The sequence below is a fragment of the Rhineura floridana genome, chromosome 10, assembly GCF_030035675.1.
Source record: "Rhineura floridana isolate rRhiFlo1 chromosome 10, rRhiFlo1.hap2, whole genome shotgun sequence".
NCBI lineage: Eukaryota > Metazoa > Chordata > Lepidosauria > Squamata > Rhineuridae > Rhineura > Rhineura floridana.
The window spans coordinates 74,263,158-74,281,621 of NC_084489.1; the positions used below are offsets into that span (position 1 = coordinate 74,263,158).

An 18,464-nucleotide genomic window follows, 5' to 3' on the forward strand; every position below is an offset into this window, starting at 1 on the left:
TCCCTGGGCAGGCAAGCCCTGCAAGTGCCTAAGTTGCTGGCAGGGGAAGTTTGTTCCACATAGTTCCTTCCAAAGTTCCAAAGCAAACCCATTTCAAACCATCCATGCCACCCCCACTATAGGCAATTTTGTAATAATGCCTAGAGGCTTGTGCAGAATTAATTAATTATCATTATTATTAATAATATTTTTAAAATAGCGTTTATTAAGGAAAATAAAATTACAAAGTAGTACTAAAATAATAATAAAAAGAGGGAAAAATGCTTTACATACATCATTCAGCTTTATTACTAATTTTTATACATATATATGGCATTTTGTCAAAAGTATTTTGCCTACATTTTATACTTCCTCCTTGGTTTTCCAAGCTTGGCATGGAATGCTTCTCATACAGAATTAATTTGAAATGCTGCATATTTATTATCATCATAATCATCTTCAAATCCTACCTCAATTCATTGTACATGGCTCTCCCCCCCCTTCATTTTATTCTCACAACAACCCTCTGAGCTACTAGGTTAGACTGGCCCAGACAGGATTATTCAGTGAGCAAAAATTATGCAAAAAGGATCTCTTTTAATTGTGCTATCAACCTGCTTACTTCCACTCTGACTGGGGGAATCTTGCAGGATGGGGAAGAGATGGGGGCACACTTCACATGGCATCACAGCTGAAGTTCACCCATACAGGAGCATTATCTCTTATTTATTACAGACAAGCCTGTTGCAGTTGTTGCTCCTGAGAGCAACAGCCAGTTGGTGCAGCCACTTGAGCCACACCTTGTTGATCCCGAGGAGGCGAAGCGAGAGAGTGAAGTTCACAAAGGGGGCCCTGTGCATGAGGAGGAGGACAGCATGAAGCCGTGCCAGTTGCCAACAACCACATCTGCGGAAGAGCAAGTACCATGGTTTGGCCTTGAGAAAGCTTGTACATTTGTGAGCCAGAGTGGGGGAAATGTTGTTGTAAGATGTAATTACTGCCTTCCAAGGCTCAAAACTCTAAGATCAGCTATTTCCTCCTCATCCAATGTGAAGAAACATTTTGTCATGCTGGTCCTCAAAGAGTGTCCATTGTCTATTTATGTTTAAATTGTGAAGTGTCTCTTCCATTTTTTCTGGGATTCATGCTTTGTTCATCTTCTTCTTCCTCAGAGGGTACACCCTGAGAAGCAGAGAGCAATTGAAGACGCAATAAAGGCAAGGAGATGTGGCTTAGGTCCAGGCTATTTATCAGACCGTATCTCCCTGTATGAGCCTGCCTGGGCCTTGAGATCCTCAGGAGAGGCCCTTCTCTCAATACCCATATCTTCTCAAGTACGACTAGTGGGGACGCGTGAGAGGGCCTTCTCGGCGGCTGTCCCTAGGCTTTGGAATTCCCTTCCTAGGGAGGTAAGAATGACCCTCTCCTTGCAGTCCTTCCGCTCACAAAGACCTTCTTATTCCAACAAGCCTTTGGAACTGAAGGCTGTTAAGGATAGGGCGCGAAGGGTGCTGCACTGCTAATGTCTATTATATTATTTTTAAACTAGTTTGAACTCTTTTAGCTATATGTGTGTATGGTTTTAATACTGGAAATAGTTTAATCTTATTTTAATGTAGACTTTGTATGTTTTTAATTATATGTAGTTTTATCTGGAAGCCGCCGTGAGTTCCAGTTTTGGAAAAATGGCAGGGTATAAATAAAGACAACAACAACAACAACAATAATAATAACCAATGCATGATGCCCCTCCTTCCAAAATGCTGAAGCAGCAACAGACAACCCTTGAGAGGTGGGGATCTGGCAGGGAGGCTGTCACCCAGAACAATCTCGACAGGAAAATAATTGATTTCATTGTAGAGGAGACATTACCACTTCAGACTGTGGACAAACCATCATTCATTAGTCTGGTTCACATTGGACTCCCAAAAGTGCTCACCATCATATGTGCCAAGACTCTGAGAGACAGAATTGAGAAGAGAGTATACCACATGAAACTCTTGCAAACCGAATGGGTGCTGTGGCATATATAGCAACCACTGCAGATTGTTGGACCAATGGCAAGAAGAGTTACTTTGGGGTAACAGCCCACTGGATCACCCCAACTACCCTGAAACATGAGGTCAGAGCCTTGGCTTGCAAGCATCTGAAGGGGCGCCATACATATGATGTCCTTGCAAAAGCACTGCATGATGTGCATGTGCAGTACAGGATTCACAACAAAGTTATGTGCACTACTACAGACAATGGCTCCAACTTCGTGAAACCATTCAAAATTTTCATGGCCAAAGAATCAGCAGAAGCTGCAGACACCTGTGCACCAATGACGATGATGGTGATAACCAGGAGGAAGAGGCTGAGGTGGAGTTTATGCCCATCTGTGAGATCCTGGATACAGGACCTGAGGCAGAGGAAGAAGCTGCAGACTCAGAAGATTTTCTTTTACCACCACACCAGAGATGTGCTAGTCACACCCTCAACCTGGTGGCAACACAAGACATAGAGGCCATGCTTTCTGACTCCTCCAAAAGTAGTCTTCTTGGTTCTTTCAAGAAACACTTTTGTTCCTTGATGGGAAAGTGCAGCAAGTTGTGGTCTAAGCAGAACCATTCAACACAGATTGCTGAGTACAGCCATGCACAAAGTGCTGTGTATCTGAAGGTACCGAACAAGACCAGGTGGAATTCCACCTTTGATGAGTTGAAGCAACTACATGAACTCCTGTCAACTGTGCCATGAGACTGTAGTGGTGTAGGAATATACAGAGATCATGGGGCCACTAGTCCAGTCCCTGGACATCCTGCAACGGGAGAATGCAGGATGTCCCGTTGCAGGATGTCCAGGGACTGGACTAGTGGCCCCATGATCTCTGTATATTCCTACACCACTACAGTATCATGGCACAGTTCATGGGGTATTTGCTACCAACGCTCTACAATCTGGACCGCAAGTTGGAAGGGCTGGAAAACAAACCTGTGAAGTACACATACTGTTTTCAGCTCCTGAGAGGTGTGCGTGAAGCCCTAAGAAAGTGGTTTGGTCCTATTTGGGAGGACAAGAGGCTTCTTCTGGCAGCCTGCCCACACCCTCGCTTCAAACTAGAGTGGCTGGAATCATGCCAGGCAACCACCCATACCAACAAGTAAGAACATTAGGGAAGCCCTTTGGGTGGATTACTCCAATGGAAATGTTGTCTCTAGGGAGGCATCAGAGGGCTTAAGATGGTAGGCAGGGGCTGGGCCTTTTCTTCCTGGGGCTCCTCATCACAACCTTGGGTTGCTGCAGGTAATCCTTAAGGGCCTGCTGTGCTGCCCCATGAGTGTGGTGACTTGGTCACCTTCCTACCTTCCATGTCATCATCCATAGGCTCAGGCTGGACCCTGAACCAGGGGACATGACAAGCATCAGGAAATGAAGAGCAGATGATGGTTTCCTAACATATATGTGTTAACATATCCTCTCTCTTTCTTAGATACACAATGGAAGCCTTGTTGAAAGCTGAAATAAAGATCGGTGTACTTAATGAGGACAGTGATCAGTCTTCAGATAAAGACCAGGAAGGAGATGACTTAGAAGATGACTTCTTTAACTTTCTGCCCCAGGGCAAGAAGTCAGCAGTGGACACAGCTGAGGAGGAACTGGTGAGGTACCTGAGGTCTCCCAGCAGGGAAGTGTCATCACTCCATGGCTTTCCACGTGTGCTGCGGTGTTTTTTGCAGCACAACACAGGCATGCCTTCAAGCGCCGCAATAGAACGCCTGTTCAGTACTGGTGGCAACGTAATGACTGTAAAAAGACATTCCTTGTCTGACATGCCCTTTGAGCATCTTGTTCTTTTGAGACATAACAGAAATGTATTGTAAAAGCAGAATTTCAGGTGTAAAATTTCATTTCAAGTGAATTATATTTTATGTGTATTGGGGTATCATCATTGCTGGGAAGGGTATGTGAGGTTCTGTTATGCCATTCTGTTAATCTTATGGATAAAAATTTTATTCTACTACCCTCTGTGTGTGTGTTTATTTTTAATATTGTTTTAGGCTACTTAGATGTGCAGCAGCCAAGGCCAGCACCTTGCAGGCATTTTTTTTAAAGTAACTGAAATGTAATTGTAGTGATTACTTTTGAGAAAAAGTAAAGGAGTCAGCTACTTTCAGAACAATTGTAACAGTAATTACTACTTTTTGGGGCCATGTAATTGTAACTGTAATTTATTACTTTTTAAAATAATCTTCCAAGCTCTGTACAAAACCAATAAACCATTTTTATTGGTTCAGATGACAAACATTGAATCTTAGGTTTGCAAGCTTCCCTCCCCCATCTCCTCTTCTGTTTGGAAGCTTTTGCTTCCAGGTTAGATTAACTATTGCTTGTAGTGTTGTCCAAAGTGACAAACCGTGGTTAATGTTAACTATGGTTTATTTGAAACTAGCTAACTTCAAATCATGGACTATGAAGCTGGCTTGTTCAAACAACCCTTAGTTAACATTAGCCACAGTTTAAGGCCTAGGCAACATTAATGCCTTATTCCAAGTTCAGTTTATTTGTTCTGTAGACAATAAACATGGAATTACTGGAGAATGGAAATAGAAGTTCCAATTTCTTCCTCACACCTATGCCAGAGAAGCAGATAACTGTGTAAGCCTGCAGCTTGCTGAGGGTCTCTTTCCCCAGGTAGCATGCCATTATGTGGGTTACACTGCCATCTAGTGTCCGAAGGCAAGAATGCACAGGAGTCAAGGTCCAGGCTGCTCCTTCCGGCCCCCTTCCAGTTCATTCTTGCCTTCGTCCGAGGCCGTTCTTACCTACATGTTGTGAGCTGTGTGTGTGGGGAATAAGCAAGTGATGAGTGTGACAGTGTTTGGCACTAAAGGGCTGCTTTCTTTCCCTTTGGGTCTCCCTAAGCCCTAGCAGAATTCTCAGTCTTTTCCACCTTTCCTCCCCCCTCCCAGCTCCCTCCTTCACAGGGCTCACAGCTGTGGCCTCACAGAACCCCCTGAACTAGAGGGCAGAGAGATTTCACCTTCATGGGGCTTGTAGAGGCGGCCCCGTGGACCCCTCCTTGGAGAGCCGGCTGCTTTCTTAGCAGTGAGGGCTAACTGTTTACCTCATGGGGCTCGCAGCTGCAGCCCCTGAGGATCATTAAATCTTCCCCCCTCACTTTCCTAGCAGTAAGAGCCGGCTGTTTACCTTGCAGGGCTTGCAGCTGCAGCCCCAGAGGATCATTAAATCTTCCCCCCTCACAGGATAGCATACCAGAGCTCGCGGCTGTGGCTCCAGTCAGCTGCTGGAGCAGGGGCGCTTGGTAGCACATCCCATCTGGAACTCACGGTTGCAGCTCCAGCCGATCACAGGTGGTGGTAGTGCTCCCTTGCCATCCCAAGTTGGGTTTTAGGCTGCGACAGCCTTTGGAGCTCACAGCGGTGGCAGCTCTGGGTGTTTCCTGCCCTTTTGCTAACGCCCGCCATTTTGACAGCTTCTTCTTCAGCCACTCGTGCCTGTCACTTTGTTTTTCAAATTTTCCCGCTTTTTTTCTTTAAAGGATGTTTAGCTTTTGTGGTTGTTTCTAATCATCCTCTGTTGGTGACAAACATTGTTTAGCGTGTACTCCTCCTAAAGAGCTTATAAGGGCACATATATATCCTTAGATATAGATTTTTTTAAAATAAATTGATTACTACATACAGTTGGGGCTGTACCACCCCTATACCTGTCTGTGGGTCTGAGTCCCTAAGTTACTGCACTCCTCTATAGGGACTAAGTGTGAAGTTAACTGTCAAACCCCAATTAAGTGTCAAGTGTCAATTCCCCACACCCCTCTACCATGTGCGTGTGTCTGTCAATTCACCACACCCCTCTACTGTGTGTATGTGCCTAAGTGCGTGGCTAGGCAGGCAATCACTGGACCCCTCTTCCAGTGTGAGTGTTGGATTCCTGGTACCACAACTCTCTACAGTGTGTGTGTATACCATGGGAAGTCGGATACCAATTGTAGAGGCTATAGATCAGCACTCTGATGAGGAGCGGATTGGCATATCCACCACAACACCTCAAGAGATGAGGCCTAAGACACCAAAGCACAAGTTTTCTAAGCAACGTTCTAACGCAGTGGCCAAATCTAAGCACTCCTCAACTCAGCTTGCAGCCAGACAGGCACAGTATGTATCCCTTCTAAGCACATTGGAAGCATCCCCCACTACAGCCACCACGGCATCAGGGGAAGCATCTGTTACAGGTCAAGAAAGATTGACAGCCCTCTTTCACTCTCCAGCTGCATCATTAGATGAGGAGTTTGATGGGTTTGCAGTTCAGCCTTCTACTGCCCACCAGCTTCCTGCATCTGTACTGCCGATTCGCCACTTGCTGCTTTTGCCTTCTACTATTACTCCCGAGGCTACAGATCAGTCACCTGGTCCTGAGGCAGTCACTTCACCACCGCAACAGGCTCATTCAGTGCCTACGGGGCCACCTCCTCCCCTGACCACTCAAGTACCTTTGCTTTGACTGCAGTTGACTGCTGAATTTGTTAATCAGCTGAAAGATGCGGTGCTGGGCTCCTTGCAGCAAGCTCTACTGCCGCGTGCAACCACAGGCCCAAGGCACAAGTTTCTGAGTCCTCCCTCGTACGCAATTTCATGCCGGGTCCTCTACCCCTCACAGCCATTCATATGAGGGTCGACCCACATCTCCAAGTCCTTTTGATGTCATCAGAAGCAGAGCTATGGGCAACGTGACAGATCAGATCAGGCAACATACTAAACTGTAGTTAATGCCTTATTCCAAGTTCAGTTTATTTGGTCTATAGACCATAAACATGGAATTATTGAAGAATGCAAATAAATGTTCCAATTTCTTCCTCACAGCTATGCCAGAGAAACAAGTAACTGTGTAAGCCTGCAGCTTGTTGAGGGTCTTTCTCATCACACAAAACTTTAGTATGGCATATGAACACAGCCACTTTCTATTATAGATAAACTTTCCATGAATTCACCTCTCCTTTTCTGCTTACCAAAACTTAGTGTTCTCTCAATTAGTCTCAGTTTAGTTACTGTCTTTGTTTTTAATTCAGAAGTACTTAGTATCAAATCTTAGGATCTCAGAAGTGCTCCCTTCAAATGACAGATGTGTGCCAATCTCAGGAACTTTAAGAATACTACAGTTGGAAAGAAAGAAAGAAAGAAAGAAAGAAAGAAAGAAAGAAAGAAAGAAAGAAAGAAAGAAAGAAAGAAAGAAAGAAAGAAAGAAAGAAAGAAAATATCCGGAGGGCCAAAGTTTTATTCACACCTGCTAGTAGGAAGGAAGAATGCTGATGGGATGGAAAAATGGGGAAGATTCGGAGAATTTTGGGTGGGGTTGGCTGCATAAAATGAACGAACGAACACAATCCATCAGGAATTTTTATTGTGCAAACCCTGTTGAAATGAGACTTCATGGTTAGGTCTCATCTTGAGTACGGCATCCAGTTCTGAACACCGCACTTTAAGAAGGATGTAGACAAACTGGAACAGGTTCACAACAGATTAATATGTTTGCTGTTATCTGCAGGAACTACCAGCCTTGGTAGATGTTCTGCAGTGTAAGAACAAGGTGGTCTGTGTTGAGAGTCTGTATGCATTCCAGGTGGAGGCAGACATAAAAGCTGTACAACATGTACATCTATTGGGTGATATGGGATTCGTGCTATAAGGGGTTTTTTGAAACAGTAAAAATAATACTACTGTATTATTGTGGCAGAATTGACAACTGAGCAAAGGCATTTGTTGCGTGAAATTCATACAAAGCCTTGCTTTTGCTTTTCTTACAGCGAAGCAATGCTGGTTACCATATAGATAACTGATGTTAACAGAACATGGGACACGAATAATTTGCTCAAGTTACAGGACGCTAGATTTCGGCTGAACACCAGGAAAAACTTCCTGACTCTTACAGCGGTACAACAATGGAACCAATTACCTAAGGAGATGGTGAGCTCTCTAATGCTGGAGGCATTCAAGAGGCAGCTGGACAGCCACCTGTCGGTATGCTTTAAGCTGGATTCCTGCATTGAGCAGGGGGTTGGACTTATTTATTTCTTTATTAGATTTATATCCTGCCTGTCCTGGCAGGATGGTGTGGTGTAGTAGTTAAGGTGTTGGACTACGACCTGGGAGACCAGGGTTCGAATCCCCACACAGCCATGAAGCTCACTGGGTGACATTGGGCCAGTCACTGCCTCTCAGCCTCAGAGGTAGGCAATGGTAAACCCCCTCTGAATACCACTTATCATGAAAACCCTATTCATAGGGTCGCCATAAATTGGAATTGACTTGAAGGCAGTCCATTTCATTTTTGTTCTCGCAGAAGGAGCCCAGGGTGGCAAACGAAACACTATAAACACTAAAACATCTTAAAAACAGACTTTAGAATATATTAAAATAAAACATCTTAAAAAACATTTTTAAAAAAGCTTTAAAAATATCTTAAAAAGCAATTCCAACACAGACACAGACTGTGATAAGGTCTCTACCTAAATGGCTTGTTGAAAGAGGAAAGTCTTCAGTAGGCGCCGAAAAGATAACAGAGATGGTGTGGGTCTAATATTTAAGGGCAGGGAATTCCAAAGGTTTGGTGCCACAACACTAAAGGTCCACTTCCTATGTTGTGCGGAATGGACCTCCTGATAAGATGGCATCTGCAGGAGGCCCTCACCTACATAGTGCAGTGATTAGCTGGATATATAAGGGGCAAGACAATGTTTCAGGTATCCTGGTCCCAAGCTGTATAAGGGCTTTGTACACCAAAACCAGAACCTTGAACTTGGTGGCCTTATAGGACCCTTCCAACCTTGCTATTCTATGACATAAGGCAAGGCTCTTGGGCCAACACATTCACTGAACGTCATGTAATAAGCTCAAACTAACACTTATCTCTCAACTGGTATGCCTTGTGTCTTGTTCTTTTGCAGCAAAGAGTGATCAAGGTTTCCGAATCAGGCACACATTGAGGGAAGACAGAGAAACCCTTGAGAGCCAAAAACCTTGTTTTCCTACTGAAGCTAAGCAGTCTTATTGGAGCTGGGACATACATGACACCCACCAATCATAGCGTCTGTCTCAACACTGTAAAGCAATAATGTACTAGTAACAACTCTTGGGGAGTGTTGTCAGTGTTACTAAAACTAGAAGGCTGTAAATGACTTTAAATTTACTTCAAACTTCTAGTACTTTAGTTAGTTCTGAGGGAAACACTCCATTCAGATTTTCAGACTTCGGTTAATCTAAATAGACAAATATGGTAAACTATTTAAAGCACAAGAATATGAGCAAGCGAATCTTTTGCCCAAAGTATACCTAATTCACTCTTAAGCTCTGAACAATGCCCACATGTTCGCTGTAAACCCATTTGCATGTGAAATAAGCTATTTGCTCAGCAGGCAGTCTGTAGCTCCTATAATGGCAATAAGCAGTTACAAATTTCTTATCTGGAGGCCACAACACAAGAGTTATATTACCATGCACCGTGACATCAGCAAACATTAACAGAGGTGACTACCAGAAGCAGGAAGTGCTACTATGAAAGTGCTGGCTTTAGTAGCCATTCACGGTGCATAACATGTGGTTCTGCCATTGCACCCCACATGTGCTATGACTGGAAGTAGTCATGCAGGTATCAGCAAGATACATCCACATTGCATGAAACAATTATTATATTCAGACATGGTTTGGCATTGCAAGAATGAGTAGGCATGAGCCTCAGACCAACATGCTCCCTCCTCCCATTCCCTCACACACAAGTGGAGAAGATAAGAAACTTCCATTTGTGGTCTGAAGCAAATCAGTTTGTCCCTTCCTGATCCCAGGAAACTATGGTTTGTACAAGCCATAATCTGCCCACAAATCAAGATCACAAAATTCAGTCGAACTGTGGCTTGGGATCCATCATTGAGGGCAAGCTATAATTACTGCAAACCATAGTTTGCTCAGTTTGGCTGAAATTACAAATAATAGCTTCCCACAAAATAGAAACAGAACATATAGAGGAAGTGGAGGACCAGGTACATGAATCATGGAACAAAGAAAATGTCATTTCACCATTTGTTCATCGAGCCTAGTATTGTCTACTTTGGCAGTGGCTCTTGTGGGTCTCAGGCACAGAAGGATATCTCCCCTCACTTGCTTCCTGATCCTAACTGAAGATACCAAGGATTGAACCTGCACCTGCTGCATGCAAAGCATACATTCTACCACTGAGCTATGGGTCTCTTACTAGACATTTGGCTTTATAGTCTGAATGCAGCCAATGATTGTAGTAGTAAGTGGAGTTCAATATAAAAGCTGCAAATAATTTTTTTCCTCACAACTATTCACATGCAGCTTATAACTGTAAGAGTTTTGTTTCAGAGGTTGCAAACCTTAGAATTCTTTGCAATCTTTGTAGTGGGGATATTATTTTACACTTGACAACAACTCTTTGCATCTTCCTATAATGTGCCAGATACAGTTAATGGCAGGAGACTAGGCGAGACAGACCACAGGTCAAATCCAATTGAACTCAACTGTTTTCTTTTTCAAATTCTATACACGGTTCACAACTTAAAAGATATTGCACAAGTGTATCACAAACATTTCTGTTCTACACTATTCTCATTGTTGCCATTTTCTCTTTGGCTCATACAAGTTTTATTAGTAGTATTTAAATGATACTTACTTTGTAATACGGTCAATGTTAGCAATTTGCTTCTGGTTTCGGATGATTTCTATAGCCGCCCAAAGATGCTGGATAGCTTTTGTATCTGCCTGCCGCCTTTTTGTTAAGCGTGCCATGACCCCTTTATTTGTTTAACTGCAGTAGAGAAAGAACAACAATGAATTATAAAATAGAGTAAATGATTATTTTGCACCTGCCTCAAATAAGATATGGGGGAAATTATGTTAACTATAGCAATTTGATTCATGTGCTGTTTTTTATAAGCTCTATTAAACAAGAGATGAGGCCAACAGAGGTCTGGAAGTGTATTTTGCTGCACAAACTAACCCTCTTGGCTTCAGAAATAGTGAGGTTCCATAATAAAGTTTCTGCCATCTAGCATTAAGAGCTACAAATCATCGAATTGAGACATACCATTACAACATGCATGAGGAACCTCTGGCCCTCCAGATGTTGTGAGACTACAACTCCCATTATCTCTCATAATTGGCCATACCGACAGGAGCTGATAGGAGATGGAGTCCAACAACATCTGGAGGGCCACAGGTTCCCGATCTCTGGATTCCACACAAATATGTACATTTACATGTTACCAAATCTAAGAAACATAACATTTAAAGGGCAGAATATCTATATTTCTTACAACTGTTTTTTTTCATTTCACTAAAAATGAAACTATAGAAAAATCTTGTTAAAAGTGGTGAGGCACCAGGGGCGAGATAAAATTGCTTCATGGGCTGGATTCAGCCTATGGCAATTGGCCACTCTAATAACTCTGCTCATCTTTTACATAATCAATCCCCTCCCCTGATACATAATATTTCAAAAATAAAGTAACCAAATCAACAAGAAGTGTTCTGAATTAGCCGTAATAAAATATAGAAAGTTAATAGTATCAGAGTTCACAGATATCAGAATTTTCCAAAGTCTGGTCACACTTTCCTATCCAAGAGGAAAAAAATAACAGCTCGAGCTTCTACATGAGAAAACAAAGTTCTGCATATTACTTACAACCACAGGATGCTCCTGTACCATTATTAGGGAGAGGAAGTTGTTCCTAGAGAGAGAGATGCACTGCTAGCAGAACCTAACAGGACCAAAACTGTTCCCCAAAAGTCTAATAAATGCATTGAAGTGCCTGGGCCTACTTTACAGCGACTGACAAAATGTCCACCATAACACTCCACATCCTAGTTCTACCCATCAAAATTGCACAGGAGGAGTTCAGACCTCACTTAACAACTGTCTTCGCCTCCTTAGGGCAGCCTGCTGCCTACATTCCACTTCAGCTCAGATACTCTCTCCAAGATGAGCATGAGAGTCCTTCATTGCCTGTTTGAAATTCTGAGCAATCTAAGCAATTGGCAGTGCAGGAGAGCTTACTGACCTGTGCTCAGGAGGGGAAGAAAGAGAACTCGGCACTCCTTCTCCACAGCACAGCTGGGAATCTGTAGTCCTTCAGATGTTGCTGGACTACATTTTCCATCATCCCTGACCATTAGCTATACTGGCTAAAGCTGATGGGAAGTGGAGTCCAACAACATCTCTAGGGCTACAGATTCCCCATCCCTGTTTTAAAAGAAGCTGTTCTGCATGTTCTCCTGCAACGGTGGTTAGAATATCCCCTCACATGGAAAGCCAAGTGGCCAACTGCAATTTCTTCACTCTGGCCACCTGTCTCATTGTATTTGACATCTATCTTATCTCTAGGAACTTTGTTTTACACCAACTCTGGTTCCTTCAAACAAGTGAACATCAGAACCATGGTTTAAGCTGGCTTATACTGAAACTAACACTGGTTAGTAATTCAGGTGCAAAAAACAAACAGTTTATAGGAAACTGTGAGTAAAAACTGTAGAAATCTTCCTTTCGGCTGCACAGGAGGAGGAGAGGAGGAAGTGTACAAGCTTGAGGTTTAGCGTGACATGCGAACCTGGCCAGTTTGTCAGGATTTGGACATAATATTAAATTGACATTAATTTAAAATGGAAGTGAAAGTTTTCAATCACCTCTTTGCAGCCCTGCCAGAAGAAGAGCAATGGGGTAGGGATGGAGGGAGCTGACCAGTCCAAGGCTTATTCATGTTATGATAAACCATAGTGCTCTCCTGCAACTCCTCTCTTCCTCTTGTGCAGCCAAAATGTCTGAACACAATGAGTGTGATGGATTTGGAATGGGAATACTTACATTTGAATCCTAATGCAACCTATAAACCCTCTGGAAGATTTCACTGAACTCCCTCCCCCCCTTTAACGCACACAACTTAGCATTCCTCATCCATAAAAAATGAGAAATTGTGCAAAATGCTTAGAATGTAACCATTTTCAATTAGACCTTTTTTTAAAAAAAGTATCTCTCTTCACCCACCCCCAACCCTGTGCTACCATTTGCCTATCCATCTAACCATGAGCAATAACATAACAAGCAGCTGGCGTTGTTTACAAAATTTTCCAGAAGCAGCAGGCAAAAGGTACACATAAGCCGTAAATCGCCCACAGTGCTGTTACAGGTTAAAATCCCCCTTTTAAAAAGATTAATGCTGAATTTTGATCACTACATAACTTTGTTCTAAAAGTGCCACTTTCAAAGTAAGAAACTGTTGACAAATAGCAGGTATTAAGATATATGCAATTTATTCTAGATTACCAGTGTCCTAAAAATGAACCAGTCTAATGTACTACTAGAATTAGAATGCTTATCGAAAATAAGGATATTTAAAATAAAGTAAGAATTCTACAGCAGAAGCACAGTTCACAACCTGTTCTTCCAGCACCTGCAAATGGATTTTGCAACACACAGGATCTGCTCCAGTTCAAGCTAGACAGCACAGAATCATAGAATAGTAGAGCTGGAAGGGACCTATAAGGCCATCAAGTCCAACACCGTTCAATGCAGGAATCCAACTTAAAGCATACACAACAGGTTACTGTCCAGCTGCCTAATGTCCATCTCTAATTCCTAGTTGGCATCCTGTGTTCTTTGGGGTTATAGCCCCAGGTACTTGATACACATCTTTTGACTTGATACTTCAAATTTACTGCACAGTATCTAGAAACATAATTCCTTATTGGCAAAGATATGGTTGTCATTAGTAGCAGCACTCTCCTCTGTGACCACATTTCCTCAGTATGAGATACAGTGGTTAGAGTGTCAGACTAGTGATGGAACAAAGTTCAAACCAGCATTCAACCATGCAGCATACTGGGCGACATGGACTAGTCACTATCTCTCAGACTAAATCTAGGAGGGGCATCGAGGATGTGCTCCTTTGAAGAAGAGTAAGATATAAATGTAATAAACAAGGAAGTAAACTTATAAGAAGATTTACACAATGCAGTAGCTGTGTCCTTTTTGTGTCAATGCTGGGATGTATACTGTTGCACTAACCCTACCCTTGCCTTGCACAGCAAACCAGGAACTTGGTTACCATCTTTTCAGTCATAACCACCTCCACCACCCATATCCCTGCAAACACTGTGGATGTAAATATATCATCATAAGATGGTGTGTCAACCACATTCTCCTGTCATAAAGCTTTCTTATGAAAACTGTTCCCCGAGGCAAAAATATACACTTTACTGCATCTTGAGAAACTTTTGGTTGTCTCATGTTCCCAAAGACATGGCTATGTAAATTTAGAAAACAAATAAAATATAACCTGCTGCTTCTGCGTTGGAATTGCTTTTAAATATTTTTTAAACCTTTTTTTAAAAAACAATATATTTTTTATACTTTTTAAAGATGTCTTCAAAGCTTTTTTAAAAAAATGTTTTTAAAGTTGTTTTGTTATAATGTATTTTAAAGTCTGTTTTTATGATTTTTTAAAGTGGTTTTAATGCTTTTGTTTGCTGCCCTGGGCTCTGGGCTGTTGCTGGGAGGAAGGGTGGGATATATATAAATCAATCAATCAATCAATCAATCGATAATAGTCCTAGAGCCAGACAGCCGAAAAGGGGTGGGTGTGTCTGGTTTCATCTTGAGGGAGTAAATTTCACTTATGCTATTCGATTCTGTGTCACTAGAGCACTAAGTTTTGATATATTTATTTATTTATTTATTTATTTATTAAATTTATATACCGCCCGACTAGCGATAGCTCTTTTACTTTTTTAATGTTGGCAACTTTTGGTTTGAGTAGCATCACAAATATGGCAAATGCTAAACTGAGAAATTAGAAAGCATATCATTTGTTTTATTTCCCTTGTGCACGCTAACCATTCTGACAAATGGTTTTCACATGCAAACTTTTTAACAGCCTAGTGGAATGCAGAAAATATTGCACAAACTCCCAAGGTAAGGGGGGGGGGAGGATTCTGTGTTTTTTTCAATCTTTTCAAAACATGTCAAGTGAGGTATCAATTCAAATGTGTTTTTTTGCACTGATTTCAAATTTCCATTTACCATTAGCTTGGGACACATGTAAGTGGTTTATTCTTGGGACTCTCTCTCTATATATATATATTTAAAAATTGTTTCCCAAAATTCCTTGAAATGAATTCTTCATATTGTTTTATTCTGAAGCTATATGTAATGTTAGAAACTAATGTATACATGTTGTATTATGTTGCAGATTTGAAGTAATGAGTCTCATCATTCTTTTGTCCCGGTATTAGTTGGGAAGAGAAGGCAACTGGCCTCTGCATCTGGCTGGTATTTGAAAAATCATTCCTTGGTGCTTTGCATACAGCCATCTCAACTATGCACTCTGCCTTCCAGTGTATTATTTATTTATTTATTTATTTATTTAGTTGGGTTTGTATATTATGCTGACATGCTGGCACTAGAAAAAAATCATCCATCAGTGCATGACTCCTTTCAAACAGGAAGTTTTTCTGTACAAATTGGGAAAGTGAATCCATTCAGAAAAATCCCTGTTGAACAGGTTATTGAAGAGACTGTAAACAAAGACACACAAGGGCCATCTGGGACAACAAAATGTAGTACGCGTCAAGCTGCAGTTGAACTGTACTATTTGGTATCAGATATCAGGTCTGAGTTTCTGTGGATGCTTAAAGAAGCAACAGACTCTTCATCAAAATGCGAAATATTCATCCTGACCTACCAGTTCCAATAATAATAATAATAATAATAATAATAATAATAATAATTTATTTGTTAGTCGCCTATCTGTCCGAGTTATCGGACACTCTAGAATCCAGAAAGATGAAACAGATGTCTCATCAACGATTGATTGATTGATAGACAGATAGATATAGACCAATGATTGGACCAACCATTTCAAGGCAATGTAAACAGCTACTTGAATGGTAGCTACCGCAGACATTAGAAATTACTTGTTAAATGCATATGAAAAAGGTGAAACAGCATTTTATAATTTCAGAAGTCAACATCTGCATGAAAGTGTGCAGACACATGTATTTCATTCCCCTTTCTCTAAACAAAGACTGAAGACTTCCACACCTAAAAGAAAAGAAAAACCATAACACTGAAAGACAAGGAACTAATTCCCAAAGCAGACAGAGGTCTTTGCTCAGATGGCTATCAAAGCTCAAAAGAGAGATTTAATTACGAGGAAAGTCCTGTCTTATCCTCTTGAGCCCTTGCCATGGTCTATAGCAACGCCACAGGGCACCATTCGAAAAACTGTGAAGTTGAAGCTAATGGGCATGCTATCTAAAAAGCATGACTCTGCAGAAGATATTTTGTAAGAGACTTCAGCATGCATCATTGATGGAATTTTTGTTATGTGCCTTCAAGTTGATTACAACTTATGGCGACCCTATGAATCAGCGACCTCCAGCAGCATCTGTTATAAACCACCCTGTTCAGATTTTGTAAGATAAGGCCTGTAGCTTCCTTTATGGAATCAATCTATCTCTAGTTTGGTCTTCCTCTTTTTCGACTCCCTTCTGTTCTTCCCAGCATTATTGTCTTTTCTAGTGAATCAGGTCTTCTCATTATGTGTCCAAAGTATGATAACCTCAGTTTCATCATTTTAGCTTCTAATGATTGTTGTTATATGCCTTCAGGTTGATTACGACATATGGCGACTCTATAAATCTTTTTTGGATATATTCATATGGTTTTCATGGTAAGAGGTATTCAGAGGTCATTCACCATCGCCTTCCTCTAAGCCTACAGCACCCAGTATTCCCAGGTGGTCTCCCATCCAAGTACTAACCAGGCCTGACCCTGCTTAGCTTCTGAGATCAGACGAGATCAAGCATGCTCAGGGTAGTATGGCAGTAGGCGGACTTCTAATGATAGTTCTGGTTTAATTTGTTCTAACACCCAATTATTTGTTTTTTTCACGGTCCATGGTATCTGCAAAGCTCTCCTCCAACACCACATTTCAACTGAGTTGATTCTTCTCTTATCTGCTTTTTTCACTGTCCAGCTTTCACATCTATACACAGAGGTCGGGAAATCCATGGTCTGAATGATCCTGACTTTCATGTTCAGTGATATCTTTGCATTTGAGGACCTTTTCTAGTTCTCTCATAGCTGCCCTCTCCAGTCCTAGCAATTAGTTTGGTGCATAAATTAGTAAAGGTTCCTAAAACATGTGGTCTCCTTGCAGAAAAGCTGTTTTCCAAAATTCTTCAAGAATCTGGTGCTTGCCCTCGTGTTGATATTGTGTTTGACACATACCGCGCTATGTCTACAAAGAATGCTGAAAGAATCTGGAGGTCAACATAGGATACCCAGCACATGCAAAACATGATGCCTGCTCATCCTGTGAGAAACTGGTGGCAGTTTTTGTGCAATTCCAACAACAAATCTAAGCTTGTCAGATTCCTATGGAAAGAATGACAGCTTCCAAAGTACACTGTGATGCTAGGTAGCAAAGTTATGTTCATTACATTTGAGACAGATTGCTGTCAAATGTCATTATTATCATTTGTGACAAACGTTCTGGCTTTATATACATCCCAAGAAGAAGGAAATACACTGGCGTTATAATTCAATGTGATGACACAGATGTTGTGGTGATTACACTGAGAACAAATGAATAAAATAAAAAATATTGCTATTACTGGATGTCTAAGAAATATTTTTTCCCCAATATATATTTTTGGGAAATATTTTAGGAAGTCCATTTCTTTTTTAATTCCAAAAATAAACCACTTACATGCATCCCAAGCTAATAGTAAATGAAAATTCAAAATCAGTGCCAAAAAAAAAAAGATTTGAAATGACACCTCATTCAACATGTTTTGAAAATATTGAGAAATTAACCCCTCCCCCACCTTATCTTGGGAATTAGGGTGTTAAAAAGTTCCCATGTGAAAACTATTTGTCAGAACAGTTAGCATGCACAACGAAAGTAAAACAAATGAGATGCTTTCTAATTTCTCAACTTAGCATCAGCCATATTAGCGATGTCATACAAACCAAAAGCTACAAAAATTAAAAAAGTATCATGCCAAAAATTAATGCTCTAGTAGTGCAGAATCGAATGGCAAATGTGAAATTTACTCCCTCAAGATAAAACCAGACACCCCCTCTGACTCTACAAGTGCTTCAAACCAGTCTCATTTTATCATGGTAAAAATTCCCATTTCTGAATACCAGATGTTGCCAGTAAACTAACAGTTCTGTATAAAGCTGACCAACATTTCCTATTATTTGGTCTTCATTCTGTATTTAGAGCATTGGCAAAGCTTCAGACAAGAGAAACATAAAGACAGAGAGAGATGTTTCAATAAAAAAATTAAGTGAAATCTGGCCATGAAACTTTCACTGTTTATTTTGCAGCAGCTCTTTGATTTCTGAGGAAGTGGCTTGAAGACAGCAATAGCTTGCTTTTAAACGGAACAGGACACAGCTGATTCGAC

At 41.3% G+C, this 18,464-nt stretch overlaps 1 protein-coding gene and 1 non-coding gene across 10 annotated transcripts in view; both read right to left on the reverse strand.

The window, feature by feature from the left end:
• ZMYND11 (zinc finger MYND-type containing 11) overlaps positions 1-18,464 on the reverse strand; it is a 139,847-nt gene that overhangs the window by 49,649 nt on the left and 71,734 nt on the right. For all 9 annotated transcript variants that reach the window (XM_061585782.1, XM_061585779.1, XM_061585778.1 and 6 more), the window contains one exon: positions 10,666-10,800. In XM_061585782.1, the coding sequence (XP_061441766.1) occupies positions 10,666-10,781 (116 nt within the window). In that variant the 5' untranslated portion in view covers positions 10,782-10,800. The remainder of the gene's footprint in view (positions 1-10,665; positions 10,801-18,464) is intronic.
• Positions 16,759-16,877, reverse strand: LOC133365691 (5S ribosomal RNA). Its single transcript, XR_009758288.1, has one exon. It is a non-coding gene; the product is annotated as a 5S ribosomal RNA (ribosomal RNA).